The 21,282-nt window shown below is 63.3% G+C and overlaps 5 protein-coding genes across 8 annotated transcripts; 3 read left to right on the top strand and 2 right to left on the bottom strand.

Annotated features, from left to right (window-relative positions):
• The first annotated feature begins 91 nt into the window (after positions 1 to 91).
• Positions 92 to 4,296, top strand: VPS9D1 (VPS9 domain containing 1). Of its 2 annotated transcripts, XM_065745328.1 has the most exons (15): positions 92 to 205; positions 318 to 390; positions 460 to 552; positions 625 to 778; positions 1,383 to 1,494; positions 1,575 to 1,637; positions 1,983 to 2,035; positions 2,121 to 2,208; positions 2,326 to 2,411; positions 2,503 to 2,966; positions 3,075 to 3,204; positions 3,281 to 3,474; positions 3,553 to 3,634; positions 3,958 to 4,062; positions 4,138 to 4,296. In XM_065745328.1, the coding sequence occupies exons 1-15, from the start codon at positions 92 to 94 to the stop codon at positions 4,211 to 4,213; spliced, it is 1,887 nt and encodes a 628-aa protein (XP_065601400.1). In that variant the 3' UTR covers positions 4,214 to 4,296. The 2 variants fall into 2 exon arrangements, with proteins under 2 accessions (XP_065601400.1, XP_065601399.1); XM_065745327.1 differs by having other exon boundaries at positions 94 to 205; positions 318 to 552.
• Positions 4,297 to 4,369: 73 nt separating this feature from the next.
• Positions 4,370 to 5,820, top strand: SPATA2L (spermatogenesis associated 2 like). The gene is made up of 2 exons (XM_065745340.1): positions 4,370 to 4,708; positions 4,799 to 5,820. The coding sequence occupies exons 1-2, from the start codon at positions 4,415 to 4,417 to the stop codon at positions 5,672 to 5,674; spliced, it is 1,170 nt and encodes a 389-aa protein (XP_065601412.1). The 5' UTR covers positions 4,370 to 4,414; the 3' UTR covers positions 5,675 to 5,820.
• Positions 5,821 to 7,002: 1,182 nt separating this feature from the next.
• CDK10 (cyclin dependent kinase 10) lies at positions 7,003 to 10,251 on the bottom strand. Of its 2 annotated transcripts, XM_065745338.1 has the most exons (13): positions 10,141 to 10,251; positions 9,519 to 9,591; positions 9,274 to 9,345; positions 9,076 to 9,178; positions 8,888 to 8,969; positions 8,652 to 8,719; positions 8,282 to 8,334; positions 8,092 to 8,161; positions 7,932 to 7,991; positions 7,667 to 7,790; positions 7,457 to 7,596; positions 7,212 to 7,264; positions 7,003 to 7,141 (listed from the first exon to the last, which is right to left on the bottom strand). In XM_065745338.1, the coding sequence occupies exons 1-13, from the start codon at positions 10,249 to 10,251 to the stop codon at positions 7,038 to 7,040; spliced, it is 1,113 nt and encodes a 370-aa protein (XP_065601410.1). In that variant the 3' UTR covers positions 7,003 to 7,037. The 2 variants fall into 2 exon arrangements, with proteins under 2 accessions (XP_065601410.1, XP_065601411.1); XM_065745339.1 differs by lacking the exon at positions 9,519 to 9,591 and having other exon boundaries at positions 10,141 to 10,212.
• Positions 10,252 to 12,435: 2,184 nt separating this feature from the next.
• On the top strand, positions 12,436 to 15,354 carry CHMP1A (charged multivesicular body protein 1A). Its single transcript, XM_065745354.1, has 5 exons — positions 12,436 to 12,758; positions 13,113 to 13,259; positions 13,676 to 13,804; positions 14,169 to 14,356; positions 14,917 to 15,354. The coding sequence occupies exons 1-5, from the start codon at positions 12,588 to 12,590 to the stop codon at positions 14,936 to 14,938; spliced, it is 657 nt and encodes a 218-aa protein (XP_065601426.1). The 5' UTR covers positions 12,436 to 12,587; the 3' UTR covers positions 14,939 to 15,354.
• Positions 15,355 to 17,413: 2,059 nt separating this feature from the next.
• On the bottom strand, positions 17,414 to 20,498 carry DPEP1 (dipeptidase 1). Of its 2 annotated transcripts, none has more exons than XM_065745439.1 (10): positions 19,618 to 19,652; positions 19,357 to 19,566; positions 19,145 to 19,277; positions 18,923 to 19,073; positions 18,780 to 18,849; positions 18,518 to 18,694; positions 18,362 to 18,446; positions 18,211 to 18,286; positions 17,955 to 18,090; positions 17,414 to 17,730 (listed from the first exon to the last, which is right to left on the bottom strand). In XM_065745439.1, the coding sequence occupies exons 1-10, from the start codon at positions 19,639 to 19,641 to the stop codon at positions 17,554 to 17,556; spliced, it is 1,239 nt and encodes a 412-aa protein (XP_065601511.1). In that variant the 5' UTR covers positions 19,642 to 19,652; the 3' UTR covers positions 17,414 to 17,553. The 2 variants fall into 2 exon arrangements, with proteins under 2 accessions (XP_065601511.1, XP_065601512.1); XM_065745440.1 differs by lacking the exon at positions 19,618 to 19,652 and adding an exon at positions 20,420 to 20,498 and having other exon boundaries at positions 17,415 to 17,730; positions 19,357 to 19,489.
• Positions 20,499 to 21,282: the final 784 nt, after the last annotated feature.

The following is a 21,282-nucleotide window of genomic DNA, read 5'->3' as shown; positions in this document are numbered from 1 at the left end:
CACTCTCCGGCTGTACTTCCGGTTTCATCCCCTCGCTTTTTTTAGTTCCCCCCGGGAACGCGCGGCCGCACGGTTCTGCGTTCCGGCCGCCATGGCCGCGGCGGGCGGTGGTGGGGATGGAGGGGCCGGGACAGGCAGAGCCCTGCAGACCGCGATGAGGGCGGCAAGCGGGGCTTTGGAGATGGACGGCGCGGGGAGGACGCGGGTGAGCACCGTAGCTCTGTGGGGGGGTCCGCTCTCATCCCGCACCTCCGGGGCCCCGCCCCCCCCCGGCTTTGTGGCCATCCCCGCCTCACTCCTATTGAATTTCGCCGCAGGAAGCCTATGTGGAGTACCTGAAGAGCATCACCCTCATCTCACAGGCCCTGCAGGATGAGGCAGCGCCGACAGGTACCTCCTCCCCGTCCCTTCCCCCTAACCCCACGTGTAGGAGCACAGCACGACACCCCCATATCGTAGAGGGCAGCGAAGGGCTCGGCCCCAACACCCCCAAAATGCTGAAGTTGGCAGAGCAGTGCCTGGAGAGAGTCAAGTCCTTGGCAGCTGTGCTGGGTGAGTAGTGTCACCCCCGGGTGTACTGAAGCCCTTAGCAGGGGCGTGATGGACCCGTGCCACCCTCCATAGGGAAAAGCAAGGCCAAGCCGAGCACGCCAGGGGGGCCTGCACCCATCTCCAGGCACCGCAGGGTTTTCTCGGATGAGGGAGGCAAGCTGTCGCCCTTCCTGCCACCAGAGATCTTCCAGAAGCTGCAGATCGCTGAGGCACAGAGTGCACGCAAGTAAGTGGGGCTGGGGGGCAGCAATTGCAGTGGGGCTGGGGAACAAATCCTATGGGGGCAGCAATTGCAGTGGGGCTGGGGAACAAATCCTATGGGGAGTGCAGAAAGGAGGGTCAGGGGACCTCATTGCTCCCCTCAGTGACCTCAGAGGAGAGCAGGGTTGGGCTCTTCTCCCCAGCAGCAGGCAGGTAGGTGTGGTGCTTAGGGACGTGGTTTATTGGTAGAGTTGGCAGTGCTGGGATGACGGTTGGACTTGATGTCCTCCAAAGGGTGAGAGATGATGGCCCTAATTCGCAGCAGGGGAGGTTAAGCTTGGAGATCAGGAAAAATTTCTTCTCAGATAGAGTGGTGATGCACCAGCACAGCTGCCCAGGGAGTGGGGGGGGAGGTTGTCCCAGAACTGCAGAGATGTGGCACTGAGGAACGTGGCTGTGGGCACAGTCGGGTGGGTTGGGGTGGGCTTGGGGTTTGCAGAAGTCTTCTTCAACCTCAGTAATTCTTTGATTCTTTGATTCCACGGTTGTTCTGCACTGGAGGGTCCCAGCTGGTTGGGATCCCTGCTTTGCATGCAAAGCCAGCGCAGTGCTCACCTCATTCCCTGCAGGGAGCTGACACCGTTGGAGGAGGCGTCGCTGCAGAACCAGAAGCTGAAGGCCGCCTACGAGGCACGGGTGGCACGGCTCAACCCCAGCCAGGCCCTGCAGAAAACCTCACTGGTGAGTGGGGTCTGGGCCCGATGGGCCGCACGCTGGGGCTTTGAGCAGGTGTCACCCACACAACGTTCCTTGTTTGGCAGACGCTGTCGCTGCAGCGGCAGATGATGGAGAACCTGGTGATCGCCAGGGCACGGGAGGAGACTGTATCCTTTCCACTGAGAGAGAGCCCAAAGCAGGGGTCCTGCAGCTGGGCCTGGCTTCCTGCTGCAGGCCTCTGTGCCTTGCCCTAGGCTGCACCAATCCAGCACATGCCTTTGGTTTTGAGTTCTGCCCTTTTCCTGGCTGATGGGGGGTGCAGATCGAAGCCACGTGGACAGGCTGTGTGCTGCTTATCCAGCTCTGTCCAAGCTGCCTGTGTGTCCTTGCTCTGCCAGCCTGGGTGTCCCTGGGGGCTGTGTCCCTCTGTCAGCCACCCCTGGGGCTGTGCTGTGTGAGAGGCTGGCTCTCTGCTGTGGCAGTTCCAGTGCCTTAACCCTGCCCCGGCCCAGCTGCAGCGGAAAATGGAGGAGCGACGGCTGCGGCTGCAGGAGGCGGCCAACAGGTGAGGGGAACAGGGTGTCCCAGTGGGGACTGCGAGGGTGCAGAGTTCCCTGCAGACCCCTCACCTGGCACTGTGGCACCGGCAGGAGGTTCTCCAGCAGCGTGGCCCTAACCCCTGAGGAGCAGGAGCAGAGAGAGCTCTATGCTGCTATCCTCGAATACGAACAGGACCACGTGAGTATTGCTGGAGTCTGCTGCTGTGAGTGCTGTGAGGGCAAAGGGCTGTGCTGGGGATCAGGGAGGGGGGCTGTCCCCACACCACCGCTAATGTGCTGCGGGCACTCCCCCCAGGACTGGCCACGGCAGTGGAAGGCAAGGCTGAAGAGGAGCCCATCAGACCTGTCCCTGGTGACGGGGCTCTTCTCCTGCCTCCTCAGGTACAGCGGGGCTGGCAGGGGGGTCTGTGTAGCAGGAGGGCCACAGCCACTTGCCAGTGTCCCTTGCTCACCCCTGTCCCTCTACTTCCAGCTTCCCTGAGCACCCCATTGCCCAGCTCCTGCGCAAGCTGCAGTGCGCGGTGTACACTCGGCTGTACCCGGCCATCAGCCAGAGCAACCCCGAGGCCGCCCCTGCAGCCCCCACCGGCCTCGCTTTCCTCTCTCTGGATGCAGGGGGGCTGCTGCCTGCAGAGCAGGGGGGTCGGCGGCTCCGAGCCTCCCGCAGCCTGCACTGCATGTTCTCAGTGCCCGAGCACGGCCCCGCCACGCTGCGAAACAGCATCTCCGGGGCGACCCTGGCTGATGGCAGCCCCGATGCCTCCAGGGCAGAAGGGGACCCCCGGTCTCCCCGGGAGAGTTCCTTTGAGGACCTGGAGCGGTTTCTGGCATCACCTGAGGACTGGCCCCCAGGGGAGCCCGTTTCCGGACCCAGGCCCACAGCATCGCTGCAGGAGCAGCTGAAAGGCATCGTGAGGGACATCCACAATGCCATTGGTGAGGGGTGGCCATGGCACTGGGAGGGAGGAGGGAGGAGGGGTGACATGGTGGGCTGGGGTTTCACTGTGCCCGGCCAAGTGAGCTGCGTAACTCCTCCCTTCCCAGACAGGCTGCTGTCTCTGACCCTGCTGGCCTTTGAGGGGTTGAGCACTGCCGCTGGCAAGGACCAGTGCCTGGCCTGCATCGAGGACGCCTTCTTCCCCCCGCTGTGGGCCCCTCTGCTGGCACTCTACAGGTACTGCGGCCCCAGGGCCGGGCTGGGGGCTGCTGTTCCGGCCCCTCCCTGCCAGCCCCCACTCATCTGCCCACAGGAGCGTGCACCGGCCCCAAGAGGAAGCCCTGGCTCGCAGCATGGAGCGGCACCGCCACGCCAGCCCTGCTGATCTGGGTCTGTCCCCACGGCTCTTCCCCACCGTGCCCGGCCGCCTGGCCTACGGTGCTGCCATCGAGGAGCTGCGCCTCATCCCACTGGAGACGTGTCCCCGCAGGAAGCTGGACTGCATCGGTGCGTGGCCGGGGTGGGCAGAGGCTGAGCGCTGCGTGGGCCACGGGGGGACCCTGAGTGCCCTCCCGTGTGCCGCAGTGCGAGCCCTGCGCAGCATCTGTGAGTGTGCTGAGGAGTACTGCAGTGCCCGTGACAGCCGCACCCCCACTGCTGCCACCATGTGAGTGGGGGGAGTGCAGCCCTGCTGCGATGGGGCCGGGGAGGTGGGGCTGCTGGTTCGCACTGGGACGGGCTGGTGGCTCCTGTGGTGCCCTGTCAGCCTGACGGTCCCTGCTGTGGGTGGGCAGCGGTGCTGGCTGTGCTGGGGCTGACAGTTCCCATTCTGGGGGTTAACGGTGCCCCAGAGTTGGCCGTTCCCATTTTGAGGAACTGGAGGTCCCGTTGCCATGCTGGGACGGGCCCATGGTCCTTTAACCATGATGAGTGGGGGGGGTGATGGCCCCATAGCCACAGTGCCTGGCCCGCTGACGGTGCCCGTGGCAGCGGGGCGGATGAGCTGCTGCCCCTCCTGTCCTACGCGGTGCTGCGCAGCGCGCTGCCCCAGCTGCTGTCGGAGTGCTCCGCGCTGGAGGAGTTCATCCACGAGGGGTAAGTGCTGGGGGTGGGGGTGGGGGCGGGGCGCGCCGCCCCCCGTGCCGACCGCGTGCCGCCCTCGTGCCGCAGGTGCCTGCTGGGCGAGGAGGGGTACTGCCTGACGTCGCTGCAGAGCGCCCTGGCTTTCCTGCGCAGTCTGCCCTGAGCCGCCGGTGAGCGCCGCGCTCCTCCCGCCCGCCGGGGGCCGCCCGACGCTCCGCCGCCCTCAGGAGCCGCGCGGTGGGCGGAGCGGGGCCCGGCGGAAGGTGGGGGCGGCGATCCGGGAACCGGAAACGGAAGGAGGCGGGAGGGGAACGCGGCCGAGGGGCGGGGGCCGGGCCCGGGGCGCTCCCCGCCGCCCCGCAGGATGTGCGCGGGCCCGGCGCTGCGGCACGAGTACCGGCGGGGCCTGGAGCGGGGCCGCGCCTGCCCCGACCCCAATCCCTCCTTCGGGGAACGGCTGCGGCGGCGGCTGCGGGACGAAGCGGGGCTGCTGCCGGCCCTGCACGACGACGCCGGCGCTCTCCTGGCCCTGGGGCTGCGGGGCCGCCGCGAGCTGGGCCCGGTGCTGCGGGGCCTGGCCGCTGCCTTCGAGCTGCTGGAGCGGGCGGCCCTCAACCTCTACCTCTTCCCCTGGCGCAAGGAGTTCCGCACCATCCAGGTGAGTGCGGGGCCGGGCCGGGCCGGGGCGCCGCTGGGATGCGGGTACCCGCGGCCATCCCCTCCGCTCTCCCCTCTTCTCTCCTTCCAGACCTTCTCGGGAGCGTACGTACACGTGCTGCGGGCGGCGCTGCCCGAAGCCGAGCTGCTGCGGAGCCTGGGCCGGCTGGGCTACGTGCGGCTCAACGAGCACCGCCTCTCCGTGTCGCGGCCGCCTCCGGGCGCAGAGCTGGCCGCCGCCGCGTGCGGGTTCCTCGCGTGCCGGCTGGAGTGCGAGATCCTGGCCGAGGTGCTGCTGCGGCTGCAGCCCCGCCTGCCGCGCGCTGAGGAGCTGCTGCACGCTCGCCGCGTCGCCGGGGACGTGGAGGCCTGCGTGGAAATGCTGCGGGACGCCGCTCCCGGCTGTGAGGACGGCGGCGATCTGTACGGGGACGTAGAGGACAGCGCTGAGGATCTCTATTTCGAGGAGCCCGACGACCCTGAGGATGGCGGGGAGCGACACGTTGGGCCCCCGGCGCTGAGCTCCGGACCGCAGCGGGACCCTGCGGGGCTGCAGGACGCACTCAGGAGCTGGGACACCTACGAGCGTAGTGAGCTCGGGCAGGAGCTGCTCCCCTCCCCAGGCATCCCCAGGCCGGACGCTTCCTCCTCTCGCTTCTTGCCGGAGCAGGAGCACAGGGAGGTGGGCAGCAGCCCTGCATGGCCATCCCCCGGGGAGCCGCCCCCCGCCGCCCCGGAGCAGCCACCCGAGCTCCCCTGCTACCAGCTGCACTCGTGCCTGCGGCAGGGCACGCTGCCTGCCTACTGCTGCACCACGTGCCAGCAGCTGCATGCCGGCACCTGCGCGGCCGGGCTGGCTTGCCGCAGCCGGCACCGCGGGCAGGAGCTGCGCTGTGAGCGGCAGCAGCGTCTGTGGCTGCAGCGCACCGAGGTGGACATGCTGCTGGCTGACGGCACCCGGCCCTAGCGCGGCGCTTCGGCTGTGGGGACGCTGCTGCTTGCCCCTCCCCCCCTCGGGCGGAGCGGGGTAGTGCAGGGAGGTGAGAGCCGGGAGGATCCATCCCTGCTCTGCTTCCTGCTGTTAACGGCTCGCTGCATCCCAGTAAAGCGCGGCTGCCTCACGACTCGGCTGTTGTGTCCGGGCACGGAGGGGAGGAGGTGGCACTGGGGGTGGGTGAGCGTGGGGCAGCAGCGTGCTCCTGCAGCTCAGACAGCTCTTATGGGACAGGGAGGGGATTGTCCCCTCTCTACTCCACCCCCATGAGGCCCCAACTGCTGTACTGTGTCCCCAGCACAGGGAAGATGTGGAGGGCCACGAAAAGGCTGAGGGAGCTGGGTGTGTTTGGCCCCGAGATATCACAGCCTTCCAGTGTTGAAAAGGCAATTTTAAATAGGAGGGGAAACAACTTTGTGGGCAGTGATAGAATGGGGGGAATGGTTTCAAGCTTAAGGGAAGGTTCACACTGGATGTTGGGAAGTTCTTCACATAGTGCTGAGGTGCTGGAGCAGCTGCCCAGAGAGACTGTGTCACTGGGGGTGTTCAGGACCAGGCTGGATGGGGCCCTGGGGAACCATCTGGAGGTCGGTGGCCCTGCACAGGGTGGGAACCCAAAGATCCCCTCCAACCCAAGCCATCCTATGAGTCTGTGGCCCAAGGTTTGGGCCCACGCTGCTATCCCCAGGTGCAGCAGGCTGTGCTTCAGGCTAGTGGAGGGATGCAGTCTGTGCTGCCCCAATCCCATTGCAGGGACCACTGCTGAGGAGGCCAGGCTCAGCATTCTGCCTGGGTACTGACCTGGGAGCTTTTTACCACCACTGCCCTTTGCAGCTGTTTTATTGTCAGCAGTCACAGTTACAGCACACAGCCAGTACAGGCCAGAGCTGGTCCTGCCAGCCCCCCAGCATCTCTGTACCAAAGCCCCATCTGCCCCCTTTCAGTCCATGCCCCCATCCCATCCCCGGGGAGGAGGTGGCACAGGCTGAAACCCACCCAGGGCTGTGCTCACGGCTCCAGGCTGTCACCCCCTCAGCTCCAGGGCAGAAGGAAGCCAGCACTGCACAACGCTTGGGCTCTGCTGGGCTGGAAGTCCATGGATGTTCCCAGCACGAGCAGCTCTGCGTGGGGCTGAGCGTGGGTGTTGGTAACCAGCACCCCCACCAAAAAGCAGCTGGGCTACTGCAGCCAGGAGCTGTCCCAAGAGGTGACAGCACCAGCAGTGCATCCCCAGGTGCTGTGTGTCTGGTCAGCAGCAGGGCAGGAGCCAGCGCCCAGCCCTGGCAATAGCCAGTCCCTGCTTGAGTTCCCTGCACCTCCTCGTGTGGGACGGGGCTCAGGGCTTGGCACGCTTTGCCTGGCTCTCAGTCCCCGTGCTGGTGCTGGCCGCCCGCTTGTTGCGATGGTGGGGGAAGGTGGGCATGAGCTCTGGCTCGCAGGCTGGGGAGGCACAGGGACAGGTCAGCGGGGCCCAAGCACTGCAGCCCTGCCTGGTGGGGAGTGTACTTACGCAGAGGCTTCTCCTTGAAATATGAACTATCCAGGCTGTCCTTTGCCGTCGCCCTGGGAGGACAAGACACCCGGCAAGCTCTGCTCCCAACCCAAGCACAGTGTCACCTTCCCTCACAGCCAACCCTCCCCCTTCCCATCCTGCCCACAGCTCGAAGGACACACCCTGCCACGAAGGCAGTGATGCTGGGAGCCCCATCAGCAGGCAAGGCCCACCCCAGCCCTGCCCACACAGAAGGCTCTTACCGCTTCTTGGGATCGTACATGAAGAGGAAGTGGAGCAGACGCAGCCCGGCCTCCGAGAGCCAGGGGAACTTGTGCTTGAGGTTGTTGTAAGGCTGCTTCCGCAGGGTGTACTGACTCACCAGGGGCAACTTGGAGAAACCCTGAGGGAAGGGGTGGGGGGAGCGGCAGGCAGGGCAGGCAGGGCAGGCAGCACTGTGGGAGGACTCTCACCGGCCAGATGTTTTCGTTGGGTGTGCCCAGGAGCTGCACGATGAGGTCGATTTGGTGGATCTCAGAGGTGCCTGGCAGCAGTGGTTTGTGAGCCAGCAGCTCAGCGAGGATGCAGCCCACGGCCCTGCAGTGCAGAGGACATGCAGGAGTTCGTGGGGGCAGCAGAAATCCCTGTTGTTGTCCCATGCAGGTTTGAAGTTCTGGCTCCTACAAATCCCCCGGGCACCACCCAGCCAGCTTCAGCCTCTCCTGGCCCTGTCCTTACCACATGTCAATGCTGGTGGTCTGTGTTGTCACTCCTAGCAGCAGTTCTGGTGCTCGGTACCTGTGCAAGGAAGGGAGCATCTTTAGCTGCAGCACAGGAAGCCCCCTGCCCCACGTCCCCCCAAACCAGCACAGCTCAGTGCCCCACAATGACCACTCACCACAGTGTGACAACTTTGGGGGTCATGGGCTGTGGTGGCATCCCATATGTACGTGCCAGACCAAAATCCGCTGTAGGAAAGGAACAGACCCAGGATAAGGAAAGAGGCAGGCTCCATGCTCTGTCTGTTTGTGGAGCAGCAGGAGGGCTGCAGGCACATCTGCAGGAGGAGCTGAATGCCAGGGGCTCACCTATCTTCACACAGCCTTTGTCAGTCATGAGCAGGTTGGACACCTTCAGATCCCTGCAGGGAACACCGAGCAGCAGTCAGCACTGCCTGGCACAGCTCCTCCTGTACCCACACTTCCCCAGGGCACCCCTGAAGACAAAGAGCCCCAGAGCTGACTGACTGCTAAGAGAAGCAAATCTCACCATCCCCTGCCTCCCACACAAAGCCAAGGGTTTGCTCCAAGCCCCTCCCCAGAGCTTCTCCACACAGTGCTCCTCACACCCACCATAAGTGTGTGAGCTGAGGAACCAACACACCGTTTCAGGGCTCATCAGGGTGTCTCCCAGCTACTCCTCCTCCCCACCACACACCCAACCTCTCACTGCTCTCACCTGTGGATGATGTACCTCTCATGAAGGTACTGCAGACCCTTGAGGACTTGAATGATGATGCATTTCACCTGGAGAAAGAGGGCAGGAGTGTCTTCCAGCATGTGAACAACACCAGCCAGCCCTGCTGAAGCCCAGCACAAGGTGGACTGCAAACTGCAAGGAGTCCACGCTGGTGGCCACAGTGTCACAGCCCTTTCTCAAGGGTGACATTCCTAAAAGCACAGCCCAACCTTTACCTGAGCCTCCGAGAAAGGAGTCTGCATGTTCTCGAGAAGGCTGGCAAGGTCCTGCTCACAGTAGCCCATCACCAGGAAGATACTGTAGAGGAGACACAGGTGTCTCGCTATCCAGTACTGTGAAAGGTAGCTGAGAGCCCCTGGGGAGCCATCATCTGATGGTGGAGGGCACACAGGGAGGCTCTCACCTCTCCAGATGGTTCCCCACAACCACCTCCTTCAGCTCCACGATGTTGGGGTGCTGGAGCTCCAGGAGCAGGGTGATCTCCCTCAGGCTGCTGATGGGCATTCCTGGGGGCAGCGAGAACCACGTTGCACAACTGCTTCAATCAGAGGCCAGGAACACTGCTGCCTGCCACGACGAGCTGGCCCTGTTCCTCATGTACCTTCCTTCTCATTGTCCATCCGCACTTTCTTCAGTGCCACAGTTTCATCTGTCACAGTGTCCCGGGCACGGTCTGAAAGAGCAGCACAGGGCAGGTGCTCAGCTCAAGGTTTAGTCACAGGGACACAGGCACTGCTGAGTCTCACTCCTCTCAGCCCCACTCCCAGCGCCCCACAGCCCCCACATGTGGGCAGACATGCTGCAGGCCCACTCTTCCTCCCAGGCTCCGACCAACCCCACACTTACACACTATGCCGTAAGTGCCCTCTCCGATCCGATTCAGCTTCTCAAACTCCTTCACGCTCCGGCATTTCCCCAGCTGGAACCAAAGAGCCACATCACAGGCAAGGGCTCCCTCGGGGGCAGCCCTCAGCAGCTGCTCACCAACATTCCCACAGCACTGCAGCCCGGATAGCAGGGTGACTGTCACAACAAAGGGCAGCATTCTGAGTGATGAACCTATGAACCTGTGATGCCCAATTTGGCTGGAGGGATTCCAGTCATTCCACACCTCTGCTATGATCGGTACAAACCTCCCTCGCCTTGCTGCTAAAGGCATAGGCTAAAAAAGGGCATGCTCCGTGAGGGGTGGCTGCAGCTGGGAGGGGGGTGGCATCTGGGATGGAGGAGAGATGCGGTGAACAGAGCCCACCGAAGGGCAGCGCTTCATCAAAAACGACGACAGACCTTCGGCCCGGGGGGCAGCAGCAAGCCGCCTGCAGCACCCAGCCCGCATCCCAGCACCGGCCCCTCACCGCCCCGGAGCACAGCCCCCACAGCCCCTCAGCACAGGGCCGCCTACCCGGGGCCGCCCCACAACCGCCGCCGCCCCTCAGAAGCCCCTTCGGAGCCGGGGCAGACCCCTCACCCTCTCGGACGCCGGCACCTCGAAGCAGCCCTCTCCCCACAGCCGCTGGAACCGCAGCGGCTCCAACTCTCCCTCGGCCGAAGCGGCCTCAGCGCGCTCCCCCTCCGCCATAACTGCGGCGCGCACGCGCGCTCCACCTCCCGCCCACTACAGAACGAGTACCGCGCATGCGCGACGCTACGAGCCCCGCCTCGCGCATGCGCTCTTGCAAGCCTCGCTCTCACGCATGCGCAGTTCGGCTCTCCGCTCACGCCGAACCCCAGCAGCCGTTGCTAGGCGACGTGCGGCCCCGTTCCGTCACCACCTTCATCCTCCTCCTCCTCCTCCTCGTTCCGAGCACTCGCTTTTATTATCCGCTCCCCCCACCCAGCGGCCAAGCACCTCCCCAGCTGGGGAGGGCCCGGCCCTAGGCCGGGCTGTGGCGGTCTCCTTGTCCATGAGCACCCAGCTGTCACGGTGGGGCCGGGCGGCCTCTGTGTGCGGACACCTTGTGTGCCCCGCTGCCCGGATCCTGGCCCTGGAGCCCGGCTGCCCCGCTGGCAGCCGCCTCGGTGGTGCTGGGAGAGCTTTCTGTTGGTGTTACTTCAGTGAGTTCATCCAGGAGCAGTGTCACAGAGATGTGGGGCACAGGAACGGTTTGTATCTCATCAGCGGGGTCCTGTGCTGGATCTAATGAACAAGGGGGAAAAAACCCTACGTCAGCGATCACAATAATTGGCTTTAGGGGAGCGGAGAGATGAGACACTGCTGCAGCACACAGCTCCCACACTCCAGAGAGCTCTGCGACTGCCCCGATGAGAAAGGAAACACATCTGAAATTCAGAGCTTTACAGAGCCGCAGGGAGAGCTGCTGCCCTCCTGCTCCCCCCATATCCAAACCCCTCTGCTATTTATAAAGCTGCTCATTAAAACCCGGCCAGCTGAGAGCACAGCGTCTCATTTCATGCTCTTTTGTGGGGCAGCGAGGAGGCAGAAGAAAGACCGAAGCATCACAGATCTGAGAGACTTTACAGCGCATTAGCAGCAGCAGCCTGTGATGTGTCACTCCTTGATCTCTGCCTGCGAGACCAGGCTGGAAATGGAATTTCTCTATCTTGAAAGAAATGAGTTCAAAATGAGGGCGGGCGACCGAGGCGAGCGGCAGCTCCGTGTGCGCCCAGAGAAGCCTCCCTGCCCCCATCCCTATCCCCGCTCCCACCCTCACCCCTGTCCTCATCCGTCCCCGCTCCTATCCCCATCCCTGCCCGCATCACAGCGCGCGGTCCGGGACCCCGTTACCCTTTGCGCTCGTGTCCCTGCACAGCGGTTGCCCCATGGCTGCCGGCGCGGCCGCGGACCCTCTGTGGTTCCCCGGTGACACGGACGTCACCAGCACGGCTCTGCCGCCCCACCCCGGGGTCCGCACCCACGGGGCGCCGGGTCACCGCCCCGCCCCCATCCCTGCCCACGTGACCGCCCCGCCGCCGGGGGGCGCCCTCGCCAGAGGGTGGCGCGCGCCCCCCGGAAGCGGCGGAGGCCGTACCCGGAAGCGGCGGCGATACCCGGAAGCGGCGGCGGGGCAGGATGGACGGTAAGGAGGGCTGAGGCGGGGGCTCCGCCGTACCGGGCCCGGCGCGGTCCCGCCGCGCTGTGCGGAGGCTGCGGGGCCTCCCGGGGTAGAGCGAGACGGGCTGCGCTGGGTTGGGCCTGCCTCGGCCTGGGTTCCGGTGCGTCGCGGTGCTGAGGCCGTGCTGTCTCTCTCTTGCAGACACGCTCTTCCAGCTGAAGGTGAGTGCCCGGAGACCCCTCTGGCAGCTCCGTAACGTACCGCCGCTCCGCGCCGTCCTCGTCACCGGGAGCCGGTAACGACGTCCGGGCCGCGAACCCCCTCCTGGCCCGGGCCGCCCCCTCCGCCCTGAGGACCGGATCTGCGGCTCCGCCCGGCAGAGCCGCGCTCAGCTCTGCGCCCCGGTGCGATGCCCGCGCTCCGCTGTCAGCGGCAAAGCCGTCCCCGGGAGGAGGGCCGGGCCCGTCCCGTCGGCGTTGACACAAACAGCGCCTCTGGGCGGCGCTGCTTTGGTTTTCCCCGTCTGACCGAGGAAGGGAGTGAGAGCAATCATAACGCACTCACTGGGAAGAAACAAACCGAGCTGCCACTTTTCCTGACTGGAATGGAGCACCGTGGCTTGCTGAGATCTGCACCTTGCTGCTGCTGCTCTGTTTGGCTCGGTGCTGCCGGCAGCTGCAGGAAGAGGGAGCTCATCAGCTGAGCTGGTGCGGGTGCCTCAGGCAACCATGGCCAGACTTGTCCCCATATCCACAGCGGGAGAACTGGCCCCCAACATGCTGTGTACTCTGTGAGCTTCCCTTGGTACAACTGGAGGGAGCCAGCACCTCCCCAGAACCTGGTGGATCCCTGCTAAGCTTGGGAGCTGTGCCAGCTCGCAGAGCTTGTGTTGGCACCTTGCATGTGCACTGTGAGCAGCCGGTACCACAGACGTGCTGCTGCTGCTGCTGGCTCCCTGCTGTATCCTAGCACTAACCTGCAGTTTTCTCTCCAGTTCACAGCGAAGCAGCTGGAGAAACTTGCCAAAAAAGCTGAGAAGGACTCCAAGGCAGAACAGGCCAAAGTCAAGAAGGTGAGTGGGAGCTTGTCACAAAGCTGGCAACCTGGATGCTGCACCGAACATCTGGAGGCCCTGTCTCCTCTCTTGCTTCACCAGTTATGTGCTGCTGAAAGATGGAGGAAAGAGCAGTTTCTTCTCTTGCTCTCAGCATGTTTGAATTCCCACCCCGAGATCCTAAATGTGCTGAGCAGATGTGGTTTGTCACTGTGACACAAAGGGATTTCCCTTCCAAGGGTGTGCTCAGTGTTTACAGAGGTCACAGATGAGCTGTTTCCTGTTGAAAGTCTGTCAGGCAGAAAAAGGGAGTGCTTGTTTATAAATATAAAGTGCTTTCTTGGTGCAGGCAGTTGCCCTTTGCTCTTCCAGGCCCTTCAGCAGAAAAATGTGGAGTGTGCTCGTGTCTATGCAGAGAATGCCATCCGCAAGAAGAACGAGGGGCTGAACTGGCTCCGCATGGCTTCCCGAGTGGATGCAGTGGCCTCCAAGGTGCAGACAGCAGTGACAATGAAGGGGGTAAGAGCCTCTGTTCTTCAGCACGGGGTTCTGAGATCAGTCTGTGCCCTGCGCAGAGTGTTGGCTCCTTCCTTCTTCACCTGCCTTGAACCTTGGACTTCTTCACCCTCAGTTGAGGATCCTGTAAAGCTTTGCAGTGAGCCCGGTCACTCTCGGTTTAGTGAAGCTTCTGACATACCCACAGAGAGCTCTTCTGGCTGCTTTATTAGGGTTCTAATTAAGGAGGCTCATGCCTGCTTGCTTGTCTGTGCTAGCCATTGTTTGTAGAGAGGTGGGCTGGGGCCTGTTCTGCTCGGAGCTGCAGGACTGATGTGGCACCTCTGGCTGTGCTCTACCTCTGGCTGTGTGCCACGGCTTTACTCAGCAGAGATGACTTTGCTTCTGGGCAGCATCCATAAAACAATATCCTCTTGCAGGTGACGAAAAACATGGCTCAAGTGACCAAGGCTTTGGACAAAGCTCTGAGCTCCATGGACCTGCAGAAGGTGTCTGCAGTGATGGATAAGTTCGAGCAGCAGGTTCAGAATTTGGATGTTCACACATCAGTAAGTGGAGATGGACTCAAGGGGTCTGGGTGGACTGGGGCTGCTCTGTGTTTCAGGTGTATGAGAGAGACTGGGCAGGAGACAGTGCTGCTGCCTAGCTGAGAAAGTGTTTGCTGTGTAAAGGGGCAAACTAGGTAGGGGAAGAAAAGCAAAGGTGCTGTCTCAGATAGAAATTACTCAGGTGGAGCTGTGGAGGACTGCAGCTCTCCCCTTTCCGATGCAGCTCTGCTGTCAGGCTTGAGGCTACGGAGGCTGTTTTGGTGAAGGGCAGACCCCATATTGCCACCAGCCCTGAGGGAAAGAAGCTATGCTGAGCTGAGTGACTTTGCCTGTGAGGTGAGCTGACAGGCTGCCTCTGTTTCAGGTCATGGAGGACTCCATGAGCTCTGCCACCACACTGACCACACCACAGGAGCAGGTGGACAGCCTCATCGTGCAGATCGCAGAGGAGAATGGTTTGGAGATCATGGACCAGCTCAGCCAGCTCCCCGAGGGTGCTTCAGCCGTAGGGGAGAGCTCGATGCGCTCCCAGGAAGACCAGCTGTCACGGAGGTTTGTTCTCTCCCGGGTCCTTCACCTCACGTTGAGGCAGTTTGAATTCTCCCCAGGGGTCTCTCGCTGATGTGAAGAGTGGATTAGTGCAGTGTGGTTGGCCGAGTGGGTGCTGAGCCCCCTGAGCCAAGCTAGAGCTTGCAGCATCTGCCAGGCAGCACCCCTGGTGCTTTGTGAGGCCTGGGGAGGGGGCAGGCAGGCAGGGTTCAGGCCTAGTGGTGGGGGTGGCTGCTGGCACCCGGCAGTGGGTTTCTCTCGATGCGGTGCAGAACCGTCTGCCCCTGCTCTGTGCTCATCCTCACGCAGCTGCTACTGCTCTGGAACGCTTGATGCTGACCTTCAGTCAGCTCCAGGAACAGGCTGTTTCCCTGGAACTGCCCCAGGAGGATCCGATGAGCTTCCTCTCCCTGCTCCCTCCCCGCTGCTCCCCACGAGGCTGCAGCCAGAGTCCCTCTGGAGGCTTCTGTGCAGAGCTGTGTCCCACACAGCCTGGCTGGTGGCTCTTTCTGGCTGTTCCTGGCTGATCTCATGCCTGTTTCCTCTTGTCTTTTCCCTTCCAGGTTGGCTGCCTTGCGGAATTAGATCTCCTGTCACCCCTGCGGACTGCTGCCATGCTGGTTGTATGGTGTATGGGGACGGAGGGTCTCAGGACTCCTTCCCCTCTGCCTCTACCACATCCTTGCTCTGACCTGCTGGCTGGGCAGGGCCGGCTCCTCCTGCAGCAGCGTGTCCCCAGCCCTGTCCACCTCCCTGCAGACTCTTCTTTTGGGGGTGCAGTAGTGACCAGAGCAGGCAGAGATCCCGAAAGGGGGTGTGGAGCCAAGGACAGGCCTTCTCTGGGCTTGACGAGTACTTTGCTGATTCTTATTGTAGGGTGTTTTTTATTTGAGGGACAGTGCTGGCTTCTCGCAGTGTCCCGTGCTGCAATGTGATTTAACACTAAACGAATCTCTGTGGAGGTGGGTCGCAGTGTCTCCTGGGGTGCTGGCTGCCTGCCCCCCCCCCCCCCCGTTTAGCCTGCTTCTGTCCTTACCTGGTTTGGGTTCTGTGCTGGGGACCTACAGCGAGCATCTGTCCACACAGAGCAGTTACAGCAAGTGGGGGGCGGGGGGCTGCAGTGTTTCTGGGCTGTTTGTGCCTTGCAGGAAGCAGTGCCCTTGCCCAGCTGTCCCTGCTCGGTCCATAGCCATATGTGGGTGCCCTGCTTGCAGGCTTCTCCTTGCAGATTCACCTCGTCGTGGCAGGCCAACCCCCCGTTGCTTCTCTTGACCACAAAGTGACCTTTGAAACCCTGCTCCTGCTCTGCACAAGCCTGTGTGTGCGAATCCGTGCATCCCCCACCTCCCACCACCACGGATTGGCAGTGAGCCCTCTGTGCCATGACTTCCCACGTGCCCTGCTCCGTGCCCAGTGCCCTGCAGCTGGGAGAGGATGGCAGCTGCTCACAGCCTTGGTAACCACAGGCTTATCCTGGCATTCTGCTGCTGGATGGGCGTGCTGGTGTAAGTGCCAAGCTGCCCTGAGCGTGCATCCTCTGGGCCTGTGCTGGGCCTGGCCCTGGCTCTCCCTGCTGCCATTCCCACTGTTATCCCCACCGTGGTGTGCCCACCCTAAGGCTGCTGGGAGCCTTCCTCTGGGCTGAGGTTTTCAGTGCCCCTTCTCCTGCACTCTGCTGAGATACGGGGTGGGTGGGAAGCTCTCAGGAAGGAAATGAAGTTTGTCTGTCACGAGGAGGAATTCCAGGCTGTGAGCAGTGGGCTGCAGCTGCCTGGCCCTGCCGTGCTGGAGCTGCACAGGGGCAGCTCTGCTTCGTGGGCTGTCATGGGGGAACTTTCAGTCATGTATAGTGAAGTGGGAGTGGGGTCTTGGCTGATTTCAGCCATGAGGGGAGAGGGCAGGCAGCTCCATCCCTCCTCCGGTGCTGGCACCCAGCCCTGCGGCCGTGGACACTGCAGTGCTTTAAAAAAAACAATTCTCACTGCTTTGATTATTTTCTCTGAGTTCAGTGGCCTCAGCAGCACGTGGCTGGGGACAGAAAGAGCCTCCTTCCCAGGAGTGCTGCGATGGGGACGTGGGAGGTGTCTGCGCTGTGGAGCAGCAGTGGCTCGTGGTGTGCGTGGGGGTGTGGGCCGGGACGTGGCCCGGGGAGCCCCTGCCCCTGGAGTCACTCCCTCTTCCCGTGTGATTTTTCTCTGTGTCTTGATGTGTGGTGGTATTTTTTTTAAAGCTTGTCTCGTTTGCCTTTTTTTTCTTCTCCAAAACCCTGTTGGTTACCTAATGCTGTTTTAAATAAACTCTCTGAACATCCCTCGCGCTGTGCACGGGGGGGAAGGGGGGGGGATGAGGCAGAAGAGGGGGTCTGGGTGCAGCCCATTCCCTGCTGTGGGTCGAAAACCCAACTGCAGCTGGGGACAGAGCACCCACGGCCACTGCAGGGCTGAGCTGAGGAGGAAGAGGCCCATTCCTGCAGCCTTCCTGTGCAGGGAAAGGGCAGCCAGCACCCGGGGGGGGTCACAACCTCCGGGGGGGGCTCAGGAGAGGGCCCCTGACGTGTCCGGGACCGCTTCCCTTCCTGTGGCTGTGCTGGGGGAACCGGGTGAGCGGGGGCCACCGCTGACACGGGGAGCCCAGGATGGCTGCCTCCTTTCTAGATCCTTTTTCCCAGCTTTGTTTTCAGGCTGCTGAGCTCACTGTGCTCTTCCCCCTGCCTTTCCCTGCCCCTTGGGAGAAGCTTGGGCTTGCCGAGGGGAAGCCCCCAGCTCCACGAAGTGAGCTCTGGCATTTCCCACCCGGGGGACCCGGACCTGCCACCAGCACCCACCACCCGTGGGTGCCATCCCAGTGGGGCTGGGGCTCATCCCCTCCCTGCTCCCCGCTGGCAGAGTGGGCTCTGTGCCACAGCCAAGCTGTGAATGCCACAGGAAGATGACTCTCCCGCACAAGCTTGTTTTCCTGGTGCCCAGAGCTGCCTCCGCTCCAAAGACAGGCTGTTCCCAAATGTGAGAGGAAATTGCTAAGAAGATGATTGAGTAGCCAATTAATTAGCTAATGATTAATGTAAGCATCCTGCGGAGGCAGCCCCGCTGCCACCCTGGCCACGTGTTGTTGCAGTGATGTCTCACTCCCGGTGCGGTGACAGCCTGAACACTGAGCAGGATGGCTTTATTTTGTGGCTGGGCTGGGGCGGCACATGAGCACTATGGCAGCAGGGTGCTGAGCAGGGCCAGCACCAGCACCAGGGCTGCTGGCAGGGGCAGGGCTGGGCTGGAGTCGGTGGTGGTGGTGTAGCCATAGCTCGTGCGGCACTCTCCCTCCAGCTCCTCCAGGGCGATGGGCTCCTCCAGGGGTAGTGTGCCCTGCAGGGACGCCTTCACCTGCGGAGCCAGGGTGAGTTTGCGTCACATGGTGCTCTGTGCAGCTCCGTGCTGCTGCTCAGACCCCTGCTCTGCTTGTGCCCTGACTCCCCTGAGCCCCACGCATCCTCACATTTGCCTGTGTCCCAACGCATCCCGGTGCCCTGCACATCCCCATGCTGAGTGCATCCCTGTGCCCCATCCATTCTCATGCCTCTCTGTAAACCCCCCCGTGCCCCACTCACCTTCTCCACGTCCCTGAACACCCGCAGCAGGTTGTTGGCCAGCGCCGCTCTCACCTCCTGCTCCGTCCAGTTCCTGGCCAGCAGCTCCGCCACCAGTACAGGGTACTTGGAGACATCCTCCAGCCCCGTGGGCAGCCTGTGGCACCCACAGCTCAGAGCCCAGCCCGGCAGCACCCCAATCCACCACCCCTAGGGGACACCCCGTGCACCCCTTGGCCGCTCCATCCCCTTCCCCATATGCCATTGCCTGCTTTACCCCGTGACGCCGTCATAGTCCCCGCCAAATCCCACGGATTGGATGCCCGCCACCTTCTTCACATGGTCCATATGGTCTGTGGGCACAGAGGGGCCGGGTGAGGGGATGGGGTGACGCTGTGCCCCCACCCCATCCCTGCCCGCTGCCTCACCCGCGACGTCGTCCACTGTGGCCACGTTGCTGCAGGTCACGTACTGGTTGTAGAAGTTGACCATCACCAGGCTGCCCGTGGAGGCCTGCAGGAGAGGTGGCCCTGAGCCCCGTGGCACTGTGCTGGACCCCCCCCCCACCCCCACCGTGTACTCACCACCATCTGCAGCACATCGTCGGGCACATTGCGGGCATGCGGGCAGATGCTGTAGGCAGAGGAGTGGCTGAAGATGACGGGGGCTTTGGAGACGTTCAGTGCCATCTTCATGGTCTCCACTGAGACGTGGGCCAGGTCCACGATCATACCCAGGCGGTTCATCTCCTCCACAACCATCTGCATGGATGGGGGCAGGGGTGGGGGCAAGGCAGTGCGACGACACCGCACCCTCGGGGCCGCCGCCTGGCTCCGTCCCACTCACCTTCCCAAAGGCTGTGAGGCCGTGGTGCACAGGTTGCTCCTCCTCGGTGTCCACCAGCCAGTTGTCAGCCCTGCACCACGGGGACACCATCAGAGCCTCGTCCCCATCCCCCCCATCCCAACGCCCTCCCCACAGTGGGCTACCAGGGTGTGTTGCAGCTGTGTGTCAGGGTCATGTAGCGCACTCCCAGGCGGTAGAAGGTGCGCAGCACACCCAGGCTGCTGTCGATGGAGTGCCCGCCCTCCACGCCGATGAGGCTGGCCACCTTCTTGTCCCGGAACGCCTGCTCGATGCCTGCAGGGGCACATTGAGCCAGGAATGGGCACAGGCAGCCCCGTGCCCCTCACAGCCCCCTGCCTGCTCACCTGCACTATCAACAACGCAGGCGAAGGTCTCGGGGTACAGCTCACACATGCGGTGCACCACGTCGATCTGCTCCAGCGTGCGCTTCACCGCGTCCTTGTTCTGCGTGTCGCAGGGCACGTACACCGACCAGAACTGGTGGGATGGCAGCTGGTGAGTGCCCAGAACCCCAGTGGGGGCTGTCCTGGTGCCCGTGCCCCGCTTGCTGTCCCACCTGGCCGCCCACGTGCCCCGTGTTCAGCTTGGGGATGTTGGTGTGGGTGCTGTTCAGCTGTGTCAGGTTGGATGCTGGCAGCAGCAGTTGGTTATTGAACAGTTTGAGGAGCTGCCAGGGCAGGTCGTTGTGCCTGGGACAGGGAGAAAGTGAGAGCAGGGGGTTGTCTGTCCAACCAACCAACCATTTGGCTGCCCATCTGTGTCCCTGCTTCTCCATCCATCCATCCACCCACCCATCCACCCATCCATCCCCATCCACCCATCCACCCATCCACCCATCCATCCATCCATCCATCCATCCCCATCCATCCACCCACCCGTCCTCCCCTTCCTCCCTCCTCCCTTCCCCTTGCCCCTCCCTACCTCCACATCTGTCCCTCCCTCCTCCTGCCCCTCCCTCCCTCCATCTCTCTGACCCTCCAGGCTCTGTCCCACCCATCCATCGGTGCCCAGGAACAGGGGTGTGGTTTCCCTGCTGGGATCCCCCCACACATCCCCACACCCATCCCCACCCAACCCTTTCCCCCTGCCCCACTCCAGCCCTATATCCCCGCTCAGGGACGTCACCACCACCGCTGCTGTGTGCTGTTACAAACCCAGCAGCATTGCTGGGGAAAGCACTGGCGCTCCCACTGCCCCACATCCCCTGGCTCCCACAGCTCCACTCCCACTGCCTGGGGTGCTCTGGGCCGTGTGACGGCCCCATACCCAGGGGTCACCACCAGGAACAGTGGACTGGGGACATCCCTAAGGACACGATCCCGCAGGACTTCCCCTGGGGCAGCCTGACCCCACGCTTCCCAGCACCACCCCAGGCAGGCTGCCGGGGATCCCCCTGCCCACACGGCCCCAGGTGCGGCACAGGATCCCCCGTGGGACCATTCCCACGCATCCCCAGTGCGGGCATTCCCTGGGCAGCACCGTCCCTGTCTGGCATGCCCTGGGTGCTCAGTGCAGGCATTCCCCCAGTAGATCCATGGGGTTTTCTGTGCCGGGGATTTCTCAGGGAACCACGAACCCATCCCGCAGTGCCACGCGAGCTTTGGGGCGGCTGCGCTCACCCATCGATGACCGGCGTGGTGTCCATGATGCGCTCGGCCTCCTGCTGGAGCAGCTGCCCCGAGCAGGGCAGCAGCAGCGGGCACAGCAGCAGCGGGCACAGCAGCAGCAGCACGCTCCTGCTCAGCATCCTCGCGTGGTGCGACGGTGGTGGGATGAGATCGCTGCCCTGCTGCCACAGGAGCGCGCCGAGTGCTCCCGCACGGCTTGCTGCCCTTCCCCGTGGTAAATCAATAACCAACCCCGGGGCCATAAACCCACCCTTGCACCCTGCACCCCAACCCCGGCAGTGCCCGGGCACTGCGACGGCCTCTGCAGCGCAGCGCGGGGTGACGCGGGGACGCGCATAGCTGTGGTTACGCTCCCGGCCCCTCTAACACAGCACAGATTTTTTTCTGCTGGGAAAAAGCTCCGTTCCCATCCGCGCCTCGGCCTCCCCATGCCGACACCCCCAGCCCCAGCCCAGCACCTCCAGCCCCATAGATGCACCCCCAGCCCCACGCCCCTCACGTTGTGGGGTCTGGCAGGTCTGCCTTGCACCCCTGTCCCCAGCTCACCGCCGGCCCTGGGACACTCGGGCAGCTGTTCCCTGTTGTGGCTCTGAAATATGTGTTCCGGCTTGCGTGCAGCGTGGGGCTGGAACGGGCTCCGGCCACCCCAGAGCCAGCCCCCATCGTGGTGGCGGGCGGGGGCTGAGCACCAGGGCACCCCACAGCTCCGGGCCACCCGGCTCCGTGGGCCGGGAGACAGCAGTGGGGCGGCACAGACTGTTGGTGCTGCGGGGGGAAACTGAGGCACGCACGCGCTCTGCGGTGCACGGTGTGCACAGGGCCGCGCTGCTGTCGGGGACGGTGGTGGCCGTGTG

The sequence above is a fragment of the Cyrtonyx montezumae genome, unplaced genomic scaffold (assembly GCF_038088225.1).
Source record: "Cyrtonyx montezumae isolate F1298 unplaced genomic scaffold, pur_monq_1.0 scaffold_35, whole genome shotgun sequence".
Lineage (NCBI taxonomy): Eukaryota > Metazoa > Chordata > Aves > Galliformes > Odontophoridae > Cyrtonyx > Cyrtonyx montezumae.
Note: the sequence above shows the minus strand (reverse complement) of the source record. Positions and strands in the feature narration are given on the sequence as shown.